Source organism: Pagrus major, chromosome 12 (genome assembly GCF_040436345.1).
Source record: "Pagrus major chromosome 12, Pma_NU_1.0".
Taxonomy (NCBI): domain Eukaryota; kingdom Metazoa; phylum Chordata; class Actinopteri; order Spariformes; family Sparidae; genus Pagrus; species Pagrus major.
This window is the reverse complement of record NC_133226.1, coordinates 4,805,121-4,828,946: the sequence shown is the minus strand read 5'-3', so window position 1 is coordinate 4,828,946 and position 23,826 is coordinate 4,805,121. Positions and strand designations below refer to the sequence as shown.

Below are 23,826 nucleotides of genomic sequence, written 5' to 3'. Positions count from 1 at the left end.
CAGGTCTACAGTGATCCACACAATCTTCCCCCCATCCCATGATTGTCCCTGTTTTCCAGTTTATGTGGGGGTTGTGTTGACATAACCAGGGGTTTCCAAGGACTAGAGTCTGAGAGGGGGATTTACATAAATATAAGTTCAGGAACTCCCTATGTTCTTGGATCTGTAGTTCCAGTGGTTCTGTAGTGTGCGTGATCATAAACAGTTCCTTGCCGTTGAGGGCTCTGGCCCTGATGGGGCTGACCAGGGGCTCCGATTTTAACCCCAATGTCTCCGCCAAACCCCAGTCAATTAAGCTCTCGTCAGCTCCGGAATCTATGAGTGCTTTAATGTCAATAGTGGTGGCATGGTGCGTTACCTTAACAGGTGTCAGGCCGCGCGGAGCGGGGTCTGTGGCTGGGGGTTGACTCACCTCCCGGGGTCTTTTGGCCGGACAGGCGGCGACGAGGTGGTCAGTCTGGCCGCAGTAAAAACAGCTGCCCTCCTGTTGGCGTCGTCGTCGCTCCTCCGGGGTCAGCCGCGTCCTTCCCAGCTGCATGGGCTCCTCCTCCCTAGCGATGGGGAAGGGAAGGCGGTGCTCGGGCGGAGAATAACGGGGAACCTGCCTGCCCGGGGCAGGGGAACGTGGATACCTCTCCGTCGTCGGGCCGCTGCTCCGCGATTGCCGGAGCTCACGGACCCGGTTGTCTGTCCGGATGGCGAGGGAGATCAGCGAGTCCAGGTCTGCCGGCAGATCCACTGGCAGCAACAGCTCCTGGATGTGAGCCGCCAGCCCCTTCAGGAACACGTCGTACAGGGCGGCGTTATTCCACCCACTCTCCGCCGCCAGGGTGCGAAAGCGGATGGCGTAATCGCACACCGAGTCCCTGCCCTGTGTCAGTCTGCTCAGCTCCCTGGCCTTTTCTCTGTCTGTAGACACTGGGTCAAATGTTCTCGTGAGAGCAGTTTTAAAGTCTGTGAAGGATGAGCAAAGCGGAGAGTCACGAGCCCACTCAGCGGTGGCCCAAGCTCTGGCTCTCCCCGTCAGGTGGGAGATCATGAATGCTATTCTTGATCGATCTGTGCTGAATGCATGTGGGAGCTGTTCAAAGTGTATCGAACAGTCGATAAGAAAAGCCCTACATTGTCCTGGTTCCCCAGAGAAACGCTCCGGGGAGGCCAACTTGATGCCCATCCCGGTCATGGGAGCACCTTGGGTCGGAGCCGCTGCAGCGGCTGGAGACTCCGACGCCGCGGGCGGCCGGGCTGTCTGCCGCAGATGGTCCGCCAACTCCCTCACCTGGGATGAAAGCTGACCCAGCTGAGCCACCATCACCGTCTGAAAATCCTCCTGACGGGAGATGCGGGCTTCCTGAGCCTGTAGCGTAGCCGCCCACTGGCCAGCCTCTGCTGAGTCCATTCTGGCCAAAGTGTACTGTCAGGCCGAGACTCAATACAGGACTCAATTGCTGAGGTGTCAGTGAGCAGTTTTTATTGAGTTTTAGACAAGGCTCTCGCGAGAGTGATTTCAAAACAATAGTGCTATGAAAATTACTCTAAGAGAGTCTATCGGGAGGGAAAAAACTTGGCTAAAACAAAAATCACTCCTAGGGAGGAAAACTGGCTATCAAAATCAAAATCACTCTTAAGGAGGAAACTCGAAGTACAAAGTTTATCAAAATCAAAATCACTCACAAGGAGGAAACTCGAAGTACAAAAACTATCAAAATCAAAATCACTCACAAGGAGGAAACTCGAAGTACAAAAACTATCAAAATCAAAATCACTCACAAGGAGGAAATCAAAAGGCTTCAAAACATTAACCATAAACACAATGAACGGAAAATCACTCACAAAGGAGGCTGACAAAAGAACTGAACTAATGACTATGAAACTTTAACAGAAAATCACTCACACGAGGAAACAACAAAAACTCACGAATACGCTGTGGCTTTGATACAGGACTATGGTTAGGCTTCTGTGGTCGGACATGGAACGAGACACTTTGGCACAAGACAAAGGGGAACGCAGACTTTTAAACACATGAGGGAAATGGGACACAGGTGGACACAATCAGGAATCAGGGGAGACGGGCAGGTGACACAAGAGGAAGGGCAAGTGATCTGAAACGAGAGGAGAGTTAGATTTTCAAAATAAAACAGGAAATGACCAGACAATAACCCAAGACGAGACAACCTCACCGCGGTGTGACAAGTAGCCTATGTTTATGTCCCAGAACATCATGCGATGATCCACCACACCTTGCAGTAGCACAGAAAAGAACCCTCTACGGTTGAAGTAGTCAGCAGGGCTATCACTCGGAGCCTGGATCCCAGTATGAGTCCCATCAATGGCTCCAGCAACTTGTGGGAAATGCCACTTGTCCCGGAAGGTTTGCACAGTGGCTCTCAGCTCAGCTGCAGATGGAGGTTTTATGTAGTTCTGCCTCATTGTGTTGTTGATGGCTGTGACTACTTCTTGGGTGATCATGCAGGCTGTGGACTTTCCTACCCCAAATAGGTGGGAGAGGGACCTGAACTCTAGGTTGGTGGCCAGCCTCCACAGACTAATTGCAACCCGCAGCTCAACAGGGACAGACTGGCGGTAGTGGGTGTTGTTCCTGGTGAGACTTGGCCGCAGGAGGTCACACAAGTGTATAAATGTGCCCCTTCTCATACGGAAGTTTTGCAGCCATTCCCTGTCAGTCCAGGTCTCACTCACATCCTGCCACCAATGACAGGTTTGTTGTTGAACCCATATGCTCCTGGGGCAGGGATGAAAGGCACAATTGGTAGATGAAATATTAAATGAAAAAATGAAATATTATAAACATACTGTTAATACTCTTAACTTCTAGTTAATATCTAGGCCCATTTGATCATCTGATTTAGCCATTTACAGCAAAATATTGTAATATTATTTTACCAGCAACTTTGTATATAATTAATGTTTTATACAGCCATAGGGCCTTGTATGCATTAATTCACTAATTTATTGTTAAATAGGCATATGTTGTTGTTTTTTAGCCCATAATATATATTACTATTATTACTATATTTCTATGTAGGCTAATAGAATTTATTCTTGATGAAAGGGGAGCAACTTTTGAAGTACTGTTTTGTGTGTGTGTGTGGGGGGGGGGGGGCCGGGGTGTCTACAGTATAGGGGCATTCATTCATTCATTCGTTCATTCATTCAAGGAGATGCATGGATTCTAGCTGCAATTATGATGAGCCAACTTTGTGATTTTTACATGTTTGTGATTGTCTGCTTACCTCACTGGTCCCGCTACGTCATGGTAGGCCATCATTATTGCCTGTTGTCTACTCCGGTACAATCGTCGGATCGCATAGCATCTTCGGCGAAATGCATTGATCAAGACATTATTTAATGCCCGCTGCTCTATGAGGCGTTCGTACGCGCGGTCCATTAAAGTTTGCGTGTAAGCGCTCCAGATCAGCACTAATGTAAAAATAAGCAGACGCTCCATGATGTACAGTAGGCTACTGACCTGATGTATGAGTTGCATGCATGAGTTTTGTTTACAGATTTTGGACCGTTTGAGTTTGACCTTTGTGAACACAAACCGGACCGACTCAAAATTGAAACAATGTATCATCCTCGCGTTGGTTGAGATCATAAAACGGACCTTTCACGGACCTTGAGGTGTGAACCCGACCTTAGTCTGAATTTCACAAACAGGCTATTGTTGAGTTTGAATCAGGTGAAGCAATACAGACATTTGAAGCCATATTACCATTAGATAGGCCAAGTTCTGCAGACCCTAAGATCATTCACCATGTGCAAACCCTGTCTAGTGTCTACAGCGGTAAAGCAGGCACTAAGGTCACTCATACATTCCTATCTGAGCTTAAAGACATAGCCAAACTTGAGTGGAAAGTCCTTTGAGGACATTTTACGAGAGGAGCTAACTAGAATAACAGAAACTATTGAGAACCCTAACCAACCAGTGAGTGAGGAGTTAACGACTCCTTCTACAACTGCCATAGTTCCACCCAATCTCACACAAGCTAAAGAATCAAAACATACAACTGTTGAAACTCCACTTCAGGCTTGTCGAGAAGGCCCCATGGAGAGTTGACTGATTACAGTTGCTCTCAAGAGGAGAGTTTACGGATTCATGAGTTTACCTCACACCACCTGGCTCCTGTGGATGTAGTCAAGGCAACTTGTCAATATCACATTGTGGAACAGGACGAACCATCACTGTCCCCTTGTCTAATTGAGTCACTCGCTATTCATCCAGATGCTATTCCAGCTGCATTTGAAGAGGACTCCTTTAAAGGGCTTTCCACGTTTCCTAAGTACAGTGACACCGAGTTGGCCAGACTACAGCAAGCAGACCCCAGCATCAGTGGTATCATGAAGTTGATTCAGTCGGGAGAACCAGCACCTGCCCGTCTAAAGTCTGAGTCACTTGAGTTTCGGTTAATGCTGAGAGAGATGAGTCGGTTCGAACTGAAGGATGGTCTGCTATACAGGAGGCGACAATGTGACAACAGACCAGTGTATCAACTTGTCCTCCCACATGTGTTGAAGTCATCTGTGCTCACTAGGGTTGGGCACCGAGAACCGGTTCCAAATAGGAACCGGTTGCTAATGTCCTGTTCCGGAACCGTTACGAAGATGTTTGAATTTAGATTCTTTTTTTCAGTTCCTAAATGCCCGCACTAGTTTGTTTCTGGGGTTTGTATTACTCCGCCCGGCTTGCTCCGTTTGTTTACGGGGTTTGTATTACTCCACCCGGCGTGCTCCACTAGTAAGAAGAACATCACTCGTCTGAACATGGACCGCAAACTTATTACTGCCAAAGGAGGATGCACAACAAACATGACAAACACCTTCGCCTGCAGCATGGTATAATAATTAAAGAGTGTACAGTGTTTAACTCATTGCGCCGCTCTCCTGCTCCCGTCGCTTCCTCCACTTCGGACAGTCAACCATCAGCCAACAACTCCTCGTTGCAAATGGAATCAGGTACATGAAAATTATGATTGTCTTATTCTTAACAGACTAGCTAAAGTTATAGACTACCAATTACTAAAACTGTGTCAAATCTGTTCATAGTTGTTGAAAGCTTGCAGAGTGATGCTAATGTTAGCCAGTCTGAGCCTGCTGCTTCTGCTGCTGCTGCTGCTGCTACGTTAACCAGCCAGCGACCCCAGCCAGCAGAGATGTTTCTTCAACCAGCAGAGAAACGACGTGACACCCCATTCACTCTAGCAGCAAGGGGAAAGCTGTCAGCGGAGCAAGTCGAAGAGTGCCACAGAAAAGTAGCAGCTTATGTGGTGAAAAGGCTGCATCCCTTTTCAGATGTCGAATCACCCACATTTAGGTACCGTAAGCAAATAAGAATAACGTTAAGCTAACTAACTTAGCTGGTAGCTACTTGTTATCTACAGCAAAACAAGAACAAACAAAGGTTTGACATGCGGATGAGAGAGTCAAGTCTGGAGATAGGAGATAGAGTTCTGGTTCGTAATCTCCGCCTCCGCAGTAAGCATAAACTCGCTGACCGGTGGGAGACCACTGTTTATGTGGTGCAGCGGAGAGCAGGAGATTTACCTGTCTATACAGTATGCCCTGAAGGTCAGGATGGTCCAACACGCACACTGCACCGGGATCTATTACTCCCACGTGGATTCCTCTCTGAAGTAGAGGAAGAGCCTGAAAAGACCCACTATTAGGCCTAGAACGAGACAAACCCCCATCCAACCCGAGACCGCTGGACTCAGAAGAAGAAGACGACAGTCTGTTATTTTATCCAGTTGAAATGGTTGAGACAGAGGTAAGGGTCCTTGAGCCTGTCAGTATGACTTTGCCTGAGAGGGAAATAGCAACTGAAAGTAAAACAGGTCCTCAAACAAAACTCTCACCTAATCTGAAAAGTATACCTGAAATGGAACCAGGAAACTTACCTGTGAACTTACCTGAACCTTCAACAGCAGATGTGTTGAACTCACCTGTGGAAAAAGAAAATACAAACCTGACTGGAAACTTACCTGATTTGACTCTAAACAACTCTGAACCTGTGGAAAATAACCCAATGGAACAGGAACCTGAAAACAATCCCTGTGCTGAAACAGAAAAACACATTGATCAGATGGAGACACAAAACGATGCAGCTGAACTTCAAAGCTCAACTCATGCATCCTTATCAGAAATGGAAAGGGATTAACAACTAATTGAGAGAGAGCAGGAACAGTTAACCACTTCCAACAGTTCTCAAGAGCAGACTATTGTTGGAGCAGAAGGTACTCCTTTGCCAAGTTCATGTGACTTAGCCGATGCTCCTCAGACAGATCATAACCAGCCAGCTATCACTAAGGACCATGTTGCTGTAGAAAAAACAGATAGTGCTCTTAGTGATCAAAGTATGGACACTGTACGTAGATCTGAGCGTTCAAAGAGACTACGTGGGAAGTTCACTTACCCACAACATGGAAATCCCTTGATTTCCTTTGCTCAACTTAATAAATATATTATTTAAAGAAAAACCAACAATGGCACAGTGGTGTATAATATTAGACTTTGTATATTGTTCATATACACAACTTTGCTGATAACAGGTTTAGACAAGTGCTCAGGGAAAAGCTACTTAAGTGGACTGTTGAGCTGAAGTTATTCACAATTACATTTAAAAGAAGTCTCCACTGACTGAGCATTATGTTATTTATTCAAAGCATCCTTTATCTTATGAAAACCTTGGAGCCTGCTGCATATTACCCACAATGCAACAGTATATTACCAACAATGCAACTCAGTCTCAGGCATTCAGGTGTGTTATGCTAGTTTGTGGAATGAAATTAAGAGAAATACTTTGTTAGTTTTTGGGAGGAAAATCCACTTTATTGATTGAGTAATAAATCCTGCTGGAGCAAAATAAACATTGGCTCAGATCAACTACTTAGAAATACTATTTCTGCTCCATTAAGGGCCATGCAGTGGAACAGAAGGAACATCAAATATTACAGTAACACCAGATATATGAAACAAAAAAGTGATTATATGATTATATATTCATTTATCACCAGTAAAATATTCAGGTTATTTCCATTAAACACTCAGAAATTTGCAAACTCCAGAAATTCCATTATTTATAATGAAATGATTTTCTAACAACAGCTTACCATATTTATACTTTAATTCTATGTCCTTATATTTTCACTCTAAATAATACAGCTGCAAACTTCTAACACATTTCTGTTTCCAATAAATCAAATTCTCTTTCTTTACTCCTCTGGAATTATCAGGTTTCTTACTAACATTGTCTCAAAAATTCTTCGAGTTGTTCAAAGTGTAATATTAATTCAAAGATTCCAAGAGAAAAACCCTGAAAAACATTATATTCTTCATTTAATATTTAACCCACACTGAATGTATGTACATAGCCACAGAATTTCAACCCGTCTACTTGAGCTCACACAATTCAACAGACTTTTCATAACCATAAACATTCAGTCCAACATAGAGCGGCTGAGTGAAGGTGGTCTGGACTCTGTGGAGGAGAGTCATGGTGTCAGAGACACTGTAGAAGGACAGAATACCTGCATGATGATCCAGGTACACTCCTATTTTGGAGGACTGAGGGCCTGAGATGGAAGTGCTGATGTTGTTATGGCTGAATTCATAACTGTTGTCAAACCACTCCAACGCCCAGGACCTGTTGTTTTTTCCAAATTCACTTTCATCTCCTGTTCTGCTGATATCCTTGTATGTGACTGCTACAGCGTCACAACACCCTTGCCACTCCACCTCCCAGTAGCAACGTCCAGTCAGACTCTCTCTGCCCATGACCTGCTGGCTTTTGGTGAATCTGTCTGGGTGTTGAGGATATAACTGTACTTCTGTCATCACTGTTGCTTTTCTGTTCCCATCAGACAACAAAAGCTGTGTCTCTGCTGTATTTGGATCCAGTGTGACTTGACATGAATACTTTAAGAACTCCTCTCTGCTCTTTGGCTGTGCTTGTGGCAGGAAAACATCCACTGATGTCACTGCCAGTGAGATCTTGGTCCATACGTCACTCAGAATGTCCTGTAGTTTATCTCTGACCTCTGACACAGCTGCTGTCACATCCTCAAAGTACTGCAGAGGGTGGATATTGATGCTGGGTGAGTCTGTAGGTTCACTGATTTGAGACAGTGAGGGGTAACTGTGTAGAAACTGGATGTGATCATTTGTGTATGACAGCTGCTCCAGGTCAGCATCTTTCCTCCTCAGTTCAGTGATCTCCTGCTGCAGCTTCTCCTGAAGCTCTCTGACTCGACTCACTTCACTTTTCTGCTTGGATCTGATCTGCTGCTTCACATCAGAGCTTCTTTTCTCAATGAGATGGACCAGCTCAGTGAAGATTTTGTCACTGTTCTTCACTGCTTTATCAGCAGAGTTATTGAAAGCCTCCACCCCCTGCTGGAGCAGCTTCACTTCTTTCTCCCTGTCCTGGATTCTCTGCTGGATGTTTTGTCGACTCATTCCGAGCTCTCCCTGCCTCTTAGTACGTTCTGCTGAAGCTGAGACTGTGTCATGGTCTTTATGTTCATCCATGGAGCAGAGATAACAGATACACTGCTGATCAGTGCGGCAGAAAATCTTCATTACCTCATCGTGACTAGAGCAGATGTTGTGCTGAAGCTTCTTGGAGGGGTCCACCAGCTTGTGTTTTTCAAAGGCAGGGGATTCATAGTGAGGCTGGAGGTGCTGCTCACAGTAAGAGACCAGACACTGCAGACAGGACTTGACAGCTTTAAGCTTTCTCCCAGTGCAGACATCACAGGCCACATCTTCAGGTCCGGCATAGCAGTGATCAGCTGGAGCAGCTTGGAGTCCAGTCTTCTTCAGCTCCTCCGCTAAATCTGCTAACATGGTGTTCTTCACCATGGCAGGCCTCGGTTGGAAGGTCCGTCTGCACTGAGGACAGCTGTAGACTTTCTTCTGATCATCTTCTTCCCAGTAGCTTTTAATACAGTTCATACAGAAGCTGTGTCCACAGGGAATAGCAACTGGATCCTTCAGTAGATCCAGACAGATCGAACAGCAGAGTTTTTCCTGGTCCAGCTGAACTCCTTGTAGCGCCATTTCACCTCTCAGACACACTGAATGTCAAACACTTTCACTTTCTCATACTGGCAACAGGAAACACATTGACTGAATGAGATTGGCTGAACTTGAGAGCAGGAAGAGGAGGGAGGAGTTACCGTGCTTTATACACACCAGGAAGAAGAGTCATTCAAGCAAGTCTCTGTGTTCGTGTAGCTCCTCTTTAGAACATGAAGAGTTTCAGACACCAGACTGGATTCATTCCCTCTTAAAAATAAATGCTGCTCACAATACACAACCCAAGATTACCCTGATCAGATAATAAATCACTTTTAGTTTGATGTGTTGACCCAGTCGCTGACCTGTTAGTACACTTTGGTTTGTTTGGAGCAGCTGTGTGACATGATTTAAGAGCTCTGTTCCATAAACCACTCTCATTAAATATGAAGAGTGACTTGACCTGCTCAAAGAGGAGAATAAACACAATGTTGGTGCTGTTAGTGATCTTGCTTTGAACTCTTTATATTCTCCAGGGCTTATTATCACACCATGGACAGGAGAACAGGTTTTAGGACTTATTCAAAGAGTAACATTTATTCATTTCACTGGCAGAACACATGATATTCTTCCACCATATTGATGCTGAGTGCATCATCAGCAGAGAGAGCAGTCAGATGATGATACACAGAATCATTGAATGGTTTTTAGAATACAGTTCACTTCAAGGGTGACAATTTTTCTGTGGTTTTGTTTCCAAAGTGCTGTTTTCCTTTAAAAGCAGGATGGAGCCAGTCAGGGACATTTTCATCTGTCTCCACTCCTGATTCTTTTACTGAGCTCTTCTCTTTTCTCCATTTTGTAACTCCTCATCTCCTCATCTCCTTATCTCCTCTCTCCTCTCTCTTCATCTTCTCTCTCCTCATCTCCTCATCTCCTCATCTCTTCATCTCCTCTCTCCTCATCTCCTCTCTCCTCCGTCCTTCTGCCTGTGACCTGAAAAAGCGACCTCAGCGTGCCATATTGAAGGATTTCTCAATTCCTAAACTGCATCTTGAGCAGAGAGGAGCGAGGAGAGAGAAGGCTTGCTAGAGGAGCTATGAGTGAGGGTACACAGGTGTATCCTCTGCAGGAGTTCTTTCAACAGCCGTGACATAACAGACCTGTGACACACAGCTGGAATATACGACCATGGTGGGAGCAGGGCTCTACAGATCTGTTCCTTACTTATAATAAGTGCTTTAACTTTTTAAGATGATCAAAATGTGATCAGACTTTCTGCCCTTCACTGTTCTAACATCACTCCTTTGTGACATTTTACTTTGATGTTATTAACGTCACATTATGACAGCTTGTCAAATGAATTAAAGCAACATTATGTAGAAATTGGCAATTTCTGCAACTTTGCGCCCCCCACAGTTTCTGAGTGTAAAACCACTGTCATAAATACAAATACCAGGGGCCTCATGTATCAATGTTGCGTACGCACAAAAACGTGGCGTACGTCATTTTCCACGCCAACGGTCAGATGTATCAAAAGTGAAATGACCGTGGAAATGTGCGGTGCCCCACGCCAGCTTCATGGCTGGCGTACGCACGTTTCTACAGCTATTGTTCCTTTGGCGACACGTTGAGGTGATGCTGGGAAACTGTTAATTATGTGAAAACAATTAGTCCTCAGAGTAATGTGCACATCAGAGACACATTAATGGACAATTAACACACACGTGTTTGCAATCATATGGATGGATATAAAAGCATGCGCAAAGTGATGAAAAAATGGCTTAACAATGGCAGCCTTGGCCTTGTTAGAAGACATCGCAAATGGTAATGTCAGACGTGAGAGGGTGTTTAGAGAACGGGAAGATCTGTTGGCAAATGACGACAACTGGCTCAAGAGTCGTTTTAGGTTGCCGAGGCCAGTGTTACTGGAGCTGAATTGGGATCGTAAGAATGTCATCCAGGTACATCAAATTCCCATACAATGCTGTTGAACAGGCCAACATAAAAGCGCAATTTGCAGCAAGAGCCGGTGTCCGTAAATTTGTTTGTGTCAACAGGAAACATTTTCATTCAATTAATGTTCAAATAATATGTGATGCGCAAATGCAGCTCACCAACATCGTGGCAAGGTGGCCTGGTTCAACGCATGACTCGTTCATTCTTACCAATAGCATGGTTGGTAACAGGCTGGAGGCTGGCACGGTGCGCGATGGGTGGCTTCCCGGTGATTAAATAATGTATCCGTTTAATTGCGCCCCGAATGTAAACCAGCACAATGCCCATTTGGGCACGTGCATTCAAATATATGCATTTGTTTTTCCCTGGTGAAAATAGAGCGGCAGAGCTGTCTCACAAGCCCTTTATTGTCTCCTTGTGTTCAGTATTTGTGTCAATGAACGCATGCGTAAAGTTGGAAATGTCACACTGCAGTAGCCACGGCGCACTTCTGCAGTCATTAATATAAGTGCGATCAGTCTTGTCAATCCTTGTAATGAAGTTGTTTTGTCCTTCTGTTTGTCCCCACTAAAGGTAGCATATATATATATATATATATATATATATATATATATATATATATATATATATATATATATATTATTATTATTATTATTATTATTATTATTATTTATTTTTTTTCCAGTGAGTGTGCGCTGCTCCGACCCCACAGCGTTCACTGCCTCACACACAAGCTCCCACTCACATTTCTTTTTTTGGTGTTTATCCCTGACGAGAGGCTACCAAATGATACAGATCTTCGTGTCTCGACTTCATTTAATAACGTTTCGAGCTCAGACTCGATGAAGTTGCGCTTCTTCCCTTTACTCATGGTGTAAATCTGGCGGTGCAGAGAGGGGAATCCCCGGTGCAGGCCCTATTTAAATTGATTTGCATATTTAAATGGGGGCGTGGACAGGGAGGGGTTTAGCACTTCTACATGTGCGCTCAATTCTAAGTTGATTGGGATGTACAAAGGAAAAGTGCTTGGATCCATGCGTGCGCACACTTTGATACATCTGATTTTTTTTGTGCGTACGACAGTTTCTGGATTCTAGCGTACGCCATGTTTCAGTGGGAAATCCACGCAAGTCTTAGTACATGAGGCCCCAGGTCTGTAAACATCTGACCGATATAATGTAGGTGCTAACTACAAACAAAACCCATTACATCATAACAACGTTATGTGTTGAAAACTCCGAACACATCCTAACATTTTCCTAACAGGTCCGAACACATTCCTAATGAGATCAAAGAGTTTCAAACGAGGTCCAAACACAGTTCCGAACAAGTCCTAACAAAGGTCATGTGATGTAGGAGGGGGCGGGGTTATCTCTTTAGAATGTCGGCCATGTTTTTCACTGACACCGCATAACAGCCGAACACCAAACACGGAAAAAAGGTTGGAAAACTTGATTAATACTCATAAAAGCAACACCATGTATAAGCCGAATGTTAAACCGTGTGACAAAACAATATACGATTTAATTTCCCGTCCCGTTAGCACGTAATTCAACTTGTATTTCAACTTTCTTGTTACGTAGCCGTTTTGCTAACAGAGATTCTGCCCGTAATGGCGTCGCTGTACATATACTAGCACTGTGTGGCGATGGTGGGGATATTGGTGATATGACAGAATCAGAAGACCAATAGTAACTTATTTCTTTGTTTATTTGCCGTATAAACTCTGCCAATTTCTCGGGAAAAGCCTTAAGATGTGAAAGAATTGTGCCAAGTGTCATTGTCCATCAGTGGAATAGTAATATATCGGCTATCTGTGGCGTTTTCTCCCCTCCGGTAATGGAGCCTGGTTATGTGTTTGAGCAGAGCAGACAGATGTGTCCAGGTGTTTTAAACATGCTTAATTGTGCCAAGTTTAATTTTTTGTCGGCGGAATATTATTTTTACATCTGTCTGTGTAATAATAATAATAATCATCATCATCATAATAGTAATAATAATAATTATTACTCTATTTATATAGCACCTTTTAAAACATACATTTACAAAGTGCTTCACAACAATAATAAAACAGTAATGCAAAACATGCCTTCATACAGCAAAATGGATATAGTGTTCGTTTGCCCCCCCCCCCCCCTTCTTCTTCCCCCCTCCCGGGTAGTCCCTTTTGCCCCATTTTTGGCCGAGTGGTTAAGGCGTTGGACTTGAATTCCAATGGGGTTTCCCCGCGCAGGTTCAAACCCTGTTCACAGCGATGTCTCTCTTTGCCCATGTGTCTGTCCATCCCCCAGTGTATGTTGCTTTATATAACACAGATGCACATTTCTTTGAGCAGCTGTGGCTCAGGGGTAGAGCCAGCATCTTGTTATCTGAAGGTTGCTTGTCAAGTGTCCTTGGGCAAGATCCTGAACCCAAAAACTGCTCCTGATGTGCTGGTCGGCACCTTGCATGGCAGCCACAGCTACATTGTTCTCGTCTGTACTTGTGTTCTTGTGGACTTCTAAAACATCAGAGTCCAGGTACCATCCCAGTTCAGAGTCCTCCAGCCAAGTGTGCTTCAAATGGTGGGTAGTGTTCTTGTGTTGTCCATTTAGTGGAGGATCCTTCAGAAGCTGACTTGTGTGTGTGAACTTGGGGTAGACAACTGTACCAGCCATGGTGGAAAAAGTATTCAGAGTTTTACCTAAGTAAAAGTTCTAAACCAAAGTGTGAAAGTACTCTGAGTCCAGCAGTCAACACAATACTTGTGTAAAAGTATGTTAACATCATCAACAAAATGTACTTTAAGTATGAAAAGTAAAAGCATGTCTGGCTTGAAATATGTGGACTGAAAGGTATTCAGTGCAATTAAGAGCATAAGATAAGGGCTTATCAGATGAGACTTTGATTCCTTTCTGAAAGATGAATGGGTTTGACTTGGGTTGTGTTTATAGGCCCCATTTACAACACAGAGCAAAGATAATATTGTACATGACATTTGGCACAAAGGCGAAAACATACAGGAGGGACAGGTACGTGGCCTCTGCCCCTACCATTTCACAATCATCTGTTCCATCAACAACTCCATTCAACTGCATACAAGCAAATGCACTGATATTTAACTGAGGAGGAGAGATACTGCAAGTCCCTGTGTGTAATAGTGATGCACAGATCAGACGGGACAGGTCATAAATAATTAATTCTGATCAGTTGTGGGTGGGATGCAGGGGGGTGAAATACCTTAGGAAAATGATTGAAGACATTACCTGCAGTGATCCTCCATTAACAGAAACAATAAGTATATCTTGCTATTAAGAGATCCATGTATGCATTTGCATACAAGAAACAGCAACTTCAGTGATTATTTAAATCTCCTGACTGGCCGACAGGATCGATTAGCATTTCATGTTACTAATCTTCTGTGTTCTTCTACATGTCCAAAGGCTCACACACAGTCCAGATTCATACAGTAAAACTGTTTGGATTGAAGCAGCCAACCTCCTGATAAATCCATAGTTCCACCAGAAATGTCTCAAAATATTTATTTTTTTTAATCAAATAAAAGTTTAATTCTGTTTCCTCTGTTCTGTCAACTTTATAATTACAGCTTTTAGTTTGGCTGCTGAAATGTGCCGAGACATTTGCTGCAGTCACTTTACTGCATGCATGGAAATGTGCATGATGTGCATCTGACTATCTGAATAATGTGCCCTTTAAACAGCAGGAAAAATACTCAACTTTAGTCCGGCTTTATGTTTGGTCTATGGCGGAGTCGCTTTCTGCTGCTTAAAGATAGCAAAGCACCATCAATTCACCTAACCACAGCTGACTAACACACCCAGGGGTGCACAGATGGGCACATATACATTTGCTTCTTACCCAACAGGGGCTTAAAAATGACAAATGCATCAGACAGAAACTAGCAAACTTGTGCAGTGCCATGTGCCACTTAGCTCCGTGCCAAAGATAGAGCCCTATGTCTTTCGATCACTAATATTTATTCTTTGTAGTCTAATATCTACCTAGAACTGTAGTTATATGAGCTACTGCAGGATTAGCAAGTTAGCTTGCTGACTAAATAGGCTATGCTAACAAGGAGACTTTCCAATAAGCCAGAATATTGTTCACTAAAATTGAAGGATAAATATGACATAAGAGCTCTAATTTTACCGCATTAGCATACTTCATCATTAAAATAAACAATCATTTTGGACATTTGGATTTTTATATCCCAATCAAATCAATTTAGCAAGATTGCAGTGTAGTGTTCCCTCGTTGACCTTGGATAATTTTGTCATGTTGATCCTGGACCATCACTGCCATGTTGATCCAAGCAAGTAATCCAGGGTTAACATTGCAATGATGGTCCTGGACCATGAAACAGAAAGGTTTGGCTTAATTTGTTAAATGACAAACATCATGTCAAAAAACGTAAAACAGAAGTAGCATAAGGAGGCTACAACAATCATTTCGTTGTATAATCCTGGTTGTGTAAGGATTAGAATTAAAGTCACCACATTCATGCATAAAAGGAAAAGGCACGAGCCTCCGCAATAAAATAAAGACATATTTCAGATTGCTAAATGTGCCCTTGGCTTTTATTAACAACCACATGATAAAATACCATCATATGACAGAGACTACACTGTTGCTGGTACAATCAACAGCAGTCCTCATCCACTGCAGTCATTCATTCAGTAATAAAAAGACATTATCTGCAGACAGTAACAGTCAGAACAGGAATGGGTCAGTTTTGGCTTAGCGCTTTCTAGTGGATATCCTACATTTGAATATAGGAATGGAAAAACAAATCATTTTGGGGTTTATTGTAAACAACCAGTGACACACATGCAGAACATCCTCACTTTTTCACCACTTAAGATCGTGCAATTTAACTTCCAGGAAGTTGCAAAAATCAAAGAGAAAGGAACAAACTACTAAGACATCAACAAATGACGATGAACCAAGACCTTTCTGTGTGTTTTTCCCCATTTAAAGTAAGGAGCACTTAGATTTATATTCTGTAAAGTGAAAAGAAATGAAGAGACTGTTGTTGAAGGAAGACTGTGAGAGTGTTTGCATGAGGATACAGCTTGGAAAGAGGCATGTAAAAAATTTGAAGGTTGAAACATGTTTGCAGTCCCTCAAATTAGTAACTCCAACACCCATCAGTAAGGACACTTGGGACATTTGATACAGCAGAAGATCACTATTCACAACTTAGTTTTAAATTAAGACACATTTTATAATATCTGACCACCTTGCATAACGTGGCATGGAAATATCCCGCCATTATTTATAATAAAACATTAAAAGAGGACACCTTGACATGTTTAGTTTTAGCCCATTGTCTTAATGTGAAGGAAAATGTTTTGATTGCATCTCAACGGACAGAAATAAACTAAAGTAACAGATGATGCGGTTTGATTTCATGTTGCAAACGGATAAATTGACTGGAATATATATATTTTTAATTTAATAAAACACTTAACATATCAAGTGCTCCGCAGATACTGGGCTAAAACCGTAAATGTCAAAAAGCATCATGTTAAACAACATAGTTACATATCCAGCCACAGTAGTGGTGTGCAGGGACAAACTGACTAAAAATAAAGCTTTTATTTTAAAAAATCCTGAGTCAAACGACATTGTCAGTCACACAGTCGCTGCATGACCTCAAACCCCGGTAACGGAGGTCTCTTCGGTGAGCTTTTTTTTTCATTTGTTTTCAAGAGTCTGTGCATAGAGGAGGGACGAGAGGCAGTGGAGTCAGGATCACAGACTGGAGCAAAAAAGTAGCTCTAATTTCTAAAGGACAAGTGACTTTAGGAGCTTTTCAAGGCACTTAAATACCCCAAAGGAACTGTGCACTTCACCACCGACCAGGCTGTGGCTTCTGAGCAGAGCTCGAGATGTTGACCATTACAGCAGCGACTCACAGATGATGACGGGGATAAACCCACTGCTCCTCGCACCCAAATATTTACAACCCCTCTGGCTACAGTTCTGCTCCATCTCCTGCTCAGCCCCCATCAGATGTTTTCGGCCTCTCTGTGGGGAACCTCCCTGATGCTGTCCTGGGGTCCGCCACGGACCGGCGGGCGCCGCCGAATGCTCCGCCCAGACGAGATGAGGTCGGCGTAGCCACGGGAGTGAGAGAAGGCATAGGCAGAGCGGCGAGAACGCCGGCCGCGCTGGAAGGCCGATGGCTTTTTCTTCTCCTCCTCTTGCATCTCCATCTCATACTTCTTCCTGTTTCTTTGGACCTGGGGGCGATCGGAGATAAGGAGATTAGAGAAACACTGCTTTGGTGTTTTTTCCACGTTATGGGAAAGAAGGACGGTTACTTCTTTTCCAACTAATTGCATTTCATGACGACTTGTTTAAGAAGTAATTTACTTGAATTGCAGTTGGATTAAACATTAGACGTCTATTTTCATCCTGTCCTATCCAATTTGATTTAGTAATTCTAATTCCATATAGTGTAACAACACATAAGATATATGAACTGCAGACAGATAAAAGGGGCACTATGTAGTTTTGGAGAAGAAATTCAATTTCAGAATATTAATACAGTATTTACAATATAATGAGGTAATAATACAAACTCAAATATTTATCTTTTCCATATATGAATAAACAAGCTGTTCTCAGAGGAAAATAAGGTCCATAGGACACTGTTTAAAGCTGGAAAGGTGGCATCAATCATTGCTGAAAAGCAGCTCATGTGTGAGCCACATCTACATTTTCCTGATAATCTATAATTCCTCATATGGGTGATTATTAAGGCGAGTCCAGCAGCAGGTCTGCATGTTGACTCATGGAGGCCTCACCTTGTCTCCTACAGAGGGCCAAATGGTTTTATGGAGGAACTGTATGCAGATGACAGGCAGCAGGCTGATGCCCACCGTCAGGATGATGGTTAACCACAGGTAGGGCTGCCGCAGAGCGTTCGATGCTGCACCTGCAAACACATAATAATATACGTTAAGAGTTGTGAGGAGGTTGGGGTTTGATGGGGCGTTGCATCCAGGACCAGCTCCCTCGCAATTCATGTGACAGTCCTGACCCTGACCCAACAGCTAACCTGTAACTCCACAAAATAATCCCTCACAGTTCTGCTCTTTTTGGTATTGGAAAGACTAAAGACAAAAAGGGCACCGTTCTGAATTGTCCAGGAGACTCGTGGAACTCTGCAGTTCAGAAACAAGTCCAAATGTGGCTTTTGAAGAGACTGTGGTGATGGTTTGTTACTGACCGGTGAAGGTGAATTGTGAGGGGAAGATGACGTGGATCCCAGCACTGTGGATGTCAAACATGATCCCAAAGTAGATTGCTATGCTGCCCAAAACTGCAAAGCAGTTGACGAAGGTCCAGTAGGCGGTATCCAGAGAGATCTGACAAACAAGAGGCGGAGAAGATAACACCAGTCAGCAGAGGCACTCACGTACATGCACATCTTCTAAACCTCGAGTATCATATGTAGTCTGGATTTCTGAATCATTAAGGATTCAGAACAATTGTTCCTTGGTGAATCCGAGCTTCAATTGTAGCAGATTCAAATCAGCATGTCAATGTTAGCATATTAACATGTTCTTGTCTTATAGTTTATACCATGCCTGATAGGGCTGCAAATATCCCTCTGAAAAAAAAAAACCATCTAAACACTAATGTGCGACTGACCTGCAGGTTGACAGTAAAGACGAGTGACGAGGCAGTGACGACAGCCAAGGACTGGTAGTCGGAGGGGGCTTCTCCGTCTTGCCCCATGGTCTGAAGGAAGGCTCCGTAAGGGATAAAGAAGATGATGAGCGAGACGAAGATGCCGTGGAACAAGCTGATGAAAAAGTTCCTGTAGTTGAACAGCGACCCCTGCTGGCCAGGCAGGTAGAGCTTGGGGAATTTCAGGCTCAGTTTGTCGTTAACATCCTGAAGTGAGAGGAGGAGGAGGAGGAGGAGGAGCAAGGATCAGTTAACAGAGTTCTGGATGACTTATTTTTCTCTCATTGAGCAGAAGATAATGGAATGGATTTTTTTATTGACATAAATAATGTAACAATAAAGAAGGTAGAAGTTTGGGATCAGTTTTGGGGGGATTTATTGCAACATGACATGGGACACTATGAAAGAGCAGGACCATAAAGATAGTCAAAGAATAAAAGCAAAATAAGGCTATATTTCAGTATTAGTTATTAAATCTGTTAAAGAACAGTTTGGTCTAAGGTGTAAAGAATGGTCCATGGTTAAGTTTCAAACCTGAGAAGTTTAAATCACATCAACCTGAGTCTTAGCTACTATATTATACATTAACTTTCAGATCAACCTGTACAGTTTCAAATTCACTATTTATAACCTTTGCCATTTATTATATACAGTTAAAGAACAGGGATGTGGATATTTTTGACTAATATTTATGCAAAGTAAATGCAAAAATACAATATGGCTGTTTTTACCTGGTCAAGAAGTCCAACTAGTAGAACAGGTAAGCTGCTGTAACAGAGATTGTACAGAGTGATGAACCAGTCTTCATAGGCGACCTGCAGACGGGAAGAAACAATTATTCAGTATGTAAAGTAAACCGATGTATGCTGGGATGAGGCCACATGATATTATTGGGAGCAAACTGAGTGTCGGGGTGAATTATAGTCATAGTGGAGGACAACCAACGCAGCATCTAGGATGTCTCACATCCTGACCGAAAGACTTTCATGTTAAAACCTTTTAGACTTTTTCACAATCACATATATCCAAGGTTTTCTAGGTGGTTTCTTTGTCATTATATAACACATATTATAACACAGACATAGAACATATATAGTTATTTACATAAATAAACATGTAAACAGCAGCAACAACATGGTGTTGATAAAGTGGTCGGCATTAGCACGCTGCTGTGCTGCTGACCTGTGAGGAGTATCCGCTGAAGAAGGAGTACCAGAAGTGGACCAGTGTAAAGGCGAAGTTCTTGAAGAAGAAATAGCGCAGGAACTTGCACATTCGGATGTAGGACCAGCGTCCGTGCACCAGCAGGAGGCGCTCTAGGTAACGGAACTGAGCGAAGGCGTAGTCGCTGGACATGACGGCCTGCATCCCCTCCTGACCGCTGATACCAACACCGATGTCTGCGGCTGGAAGGACAGAAGGCGGGGAAGTTTAAAGTAGGTTCACTGGAACATACATCGCATGCTAGAGAAAATGTGTCCTTTAACGCGAGCCGAGAACACTCATGTCCTTACTCTTGATCATGTTGACGTCGTTGGCTCCATCTCCGATAGACAGTGTCACGGCTTTCTTGTACTTCTTCACCAAACTGACAACGTTAGCCTTCTGCTTGGGGGTGACACGACAGCAGATGACTGCCTCGCACTCACAGGCCATGTCCACAAAGTCAATCTGTAGAGACAAATTACCATCTTTGTTATTATGTAAAACGGTCAACACAATCAAATCTCACTTTGATACTTGAACTTTTAAATGTTTAATTCATTTCATTGTACCTGTCTCAACTCCTTCTCCAAGTCGTCCATGGGCTGTCCGTCCTGAGGGGTGGTGGGAGGCGGTCGTTTTCCCAGACGACGGAGACGCAGGCGACGCCGCTTCTTCTTCTTTTCATACAGAATCTCGTTCTAAGAAAATCCAAGCAGAATAAAATCAGCACAGTCTACCATGTTGACTTGTGGCAAAATAAGGATTTAGGGTGATCTTTTTCCACCAGGGCTGAATTTCCAAATATCATAAAAACCTCAAAACAAAAATGGATCACTTGTCATCATTTTAAAACAGTGTTGATGGAACCTACCAGCCAGCCTCCAGTGATGATGAGAGCGTTTTTGCCTGGTTCTGGGAAGAAAGGCTGCACAGGTTTCTTTTTGCCTATACGGACAGCTGGAGGCTCGTGTCTCCTCTGGGTCTGACGAATCCTCAGCTTATCACTGGAGACAGGAACAACAGACAAACTCTTCAACAACACAGTGTGACAGACTTGGATTTCAAAATTAAATTTACAACTTTCCTACCATCAAATGGTAATGTTGTCAAGTAAGTGGTTAAATGCTAACATTAACTGTTATTCAACAGCAGCTAATGAGTATCAAATATGTTTTTTCCACCTTTAAATATGTCCCTCATAATTTTCACTATTCATTGTCTTTACAGTTGCTGATCGATCAAGAGGGAGTGAAATGATAACGACTTTTGTCAGATTTAATCCATGTATAGGAAGCAGTGTGACGTTGAGCTTTCTACCCTGAGTGTGATGTCAGAGGAAAATGGTCACTGTGCTAATTTGGTCAATTCTGATTAACTTTACATTTCTATGAAAAATAATGTGCTCTTTCTTATTTACAAATAGTACATCGATGGAAAAAAGGAAACTTCGGCTGCATAACATGAAAACGAGATCTTAAGAGCTGTAAGACTCACTTGACGTCTTCTCCGTAGTGGATCTGCATGTCGTCTGTCAAAAGTGAACAAGAATATCCAATATTCTCTGCAGTTTCTGGGGAGGAAAGATAAAATACATTAAAAGTTAGCAGAAAAAACATTCTGTTACAGCAGCAGGGCAGTGTTTTTAAGATGCATCTATAAGTTCAAACTTAAAATAAACTTTAACCACCGTTTGGTTTTTTAATATCATCATATTGGTTGTTATTAGAACAGGTGGACTAACGGTATGACTCTGAAGTACCTTTCTTATCTCCAGTCAGGACCCAGATCTTGATGTCGGCCTTGGCCAGTGTGGCGATGGTCTCTGGCACTCCGTCCTGCAATTTGTCCTCGATGGCTGTCGCCCCAATCAGCTGGACAGAGGGGTACAGGTGCTTAGTTACAGCTCAGGGTCACTGTTTTAAACTTTTATGGACTTAAAGTAAAGGGCTTCACACTGCTTTTCAGTTGGATTTGTAAAAATATGTTGCCGTTTTTTGTTGTTTTATAATTTTGACAGTCATTTATTTATTAATTTCCTATTAAATCCTGTATATCTGTAGATGTCAGTGCTGTTAAACACCCAGTGTTGTTCAAGTGGAAATGGACAACTCTCTCCTCCAAGTGTTTCTAAGTGGTATTACTGTTTGCGCAGCTCTCACAAATATAACTGGATCGTTTTCACTTTCCTCAGGGTTGCAACTACCAACAACACAGGACAAAACGTGAGTTTATTCACTCATTTGGTCTATGATGGAGCCATGAATGTAGGTAGAAATGGTGGTCATTATTCTATAGTCATTACATTGTGCAATCAACGTTTAATTCATAATGATATATTAAAACTAAAAACTTGTCTATTGCCGGTTTAAGCATGAAAGTTTTTGTCTTCCTCTCACCAATAGGTTGCTCTCGATCTCCTCATACACGCGGTCGAGGGCCTCATCTCTGTCGACCATGGCCACCTGGGCGTCCTTGTGTTTCCTCGACCAGGCTGCGTACTCGTCCGCACTGATGTCTTTGTAACACAAGCACAGTGTCCGCAGGGTTGCATTGGCAAATTCCTGAAGCACAAAACGCAGATTGTTTGCTTCCACAGAAACAGGAGAAACAGTTCTGTACATATGTCATTGTTTCTACAAACAGTAGAGCCATGCTAAGACAGCACACAGCAGCGAAATACAACAGTACAAATAAGAATAAAGCCATAAAAGCTCACATCCAAGGCAGTCTGGGTAGTTTCTTTGTGTCTGGAGTTGGGGGAAAGTCGTTCATAGATGACAGTGTCGGCTCCTTTGCAGTAGAGACGAACACGACCATCAGGAAACTTCACTGAAAGAGAGAGAGAGACAGAAGCACAGAGGGTCAGAGGAGGGACAGAGTCATTGTTTTAAAAATCTTGACCGTTGGCTATGAATTCTTCAGGCATCTCCTCAGTCCAGACCAGTTTTAAACTTTGTGTTTCAAGTTCTAATCAAGTCATTATTGGTCTGTCTGCTGGTGAGCATCGTCAAACACCTTCCCCCTCCAGCTCAGGTGACATGGAGATTGGCTTCGTTGCCATTAAACATCCTGCTGCCAGTCATCTTTTGTCAGGGCTTAGGCAGCAGAATTCTGACTCCAGCCTAAGTAATGTGACACCTGTGGGGGTGACGTGCAAGACTGTGTTCATATTGGAAAGACTTTTAATTTAAAAGGTCCAGTGTGTAGGATTTAGGAGGATGTATTGATGTATATGTAATATTCATACTTAAATTCATCTGAAACTAACAATTGTTGTGCTGTTGTTACCTTAGAATGAGACTTTTATATCTACAGAGGGAGTCTTCTCCTCTACATTCTGCTATGCTGCACTGTTACTTCGCACATGTTTCTACAGTAGCCTAGAAGGGACAAACAAAACACTGGCTCTAGAGAGGGCCTTTTGGATTTTTTTTGCATTTTTAGCACGCACTATAGGGAAGGGTGAGATGAGGTTGCAATCATACACACTGCACCTGTTATTACTCTTCTGTAAAGCTTTGATAGCCTAATAATGCTTCAGCCTGTTTAAAGTTTGGAAAGTGTAAACTTTAAGTCTGAAGCTAGTCTTCTTGATTGATCGATAACTTATCGCAGGCAGGTCTGAAAAAGCTGACTTCTACTTGAAAAGATGAGGCTCAATTTATTCTGTACTTTTTCTTATGGTCAAAAAAGAAAAGACCAGTTTGTTTGTCAGTCTCTTGATACCATCTGTGGCTCTCAGTACCAGGCCTACTGTCTTCTACTGAGGACTAAATCTAACAGCCCTAAAAAATATATAGTTGTGTGGGTGTGTGCTCTATGGCACAGAGGATTAGGATGTATTAAGCTTTCATAAACACACAACGTTTGTGCTGGAGGATCAATTAATGGTTGTCTTTGGCATTTTAAAGCGGCATTTAAAGC

The 23,826-nt window shown here is 43.0% G+C and overlaps 2 protein-coding genes and 1 non-coding gene across 3 annotated transcripts in view; 1 reads left to right on the top strand and 2 right to left on the bottom strand.

Moving 5' to 3' along the window:
- Positions 1-6,898: 6,898 nt before the first annotated feature.
- LOC141005866 (E3 ubiquitin/ISG15 ligase TRIM25-like) lies at positions 6,899-9,081 on the bottom strand. The gene has a single exon (XM_073477917.1). It carries the CDS (start codon positions 9,076-9,078, stop codon positions 7,411-7,413), a length of 1,668 nt encoding a protein of 555 aa, XP_073334018.1. The 5' UTR covers positions 9,079-9,081; the 3' UTR covers positions 6,899-7,410.
- Positions 9,082-13,169: 4,088 nt separating this feature from the next.
- On the top strand, positions 13,170-13,252 carry trnas-uga (transfer RNA serine (anticodon UGA)). Its single transcript has one exon. It is a non-coding gene; the product is annotated as a tRNA-Ser (tRNA).
- Positions 13,253-15,554: 2,302 nt separating this feature from the next.
- atp8b1 (ATPase phospholipid transporting 8B1) overlaps positions 15,555-23,826 on the bottom strand; it is a 35,241-nt gene continuing 26,969 nt past the window's right edge. Inside the window, exons 18-30 of the mRNA XM_073478646.1 lie at positions 22,619-22,731; positions 22,299-22,463; positions 21,662-21,773; positions 21,397-21,472; positions 20,774-20,906; positions 20,472-20,600; positions 20,211-20,367; positions 19,879-20,102; positions 19,428-19,511; positions 18,658-18,903; positions 18,233-18,371; positions 17,808-17,938; positions 15,555-17,240 (exon numbers count right to left, since the gene is read on the bottom strand). Coding sequence (XP_073334747.1) covers positions 17,007-17,240; positions 17,808-17,938; positions 18,233-18,371; positions 18,658-18,903; positions 19,428-19,511; positions 19,879-20,102; positions 20,211-20,367; positions 20,472-20,600; positions 20,774-20,906; positions 21,397-21,472; positions 21,662-21,773; positions 22,299-22,463; positions 22,619-22,731 — 1,943 coding nt within the window. The 3' untranslated portion in view covers positions 15,555-17,006. The remainder of the gene's footprint in view (positions 17,241-17,807; positions 17,939-18,232; positions 18,372-18,657; positions 18,904-19,427; positions 19,512-19,878; positions 20,103-20,210; positions 20,368-20,471; positions 20,601-20,773; positions 20,907-21,396; positions 21,473-21,661; positions 21,774-22,298; positions 22,464-22,618; positions 22,732-23,826) is intronic.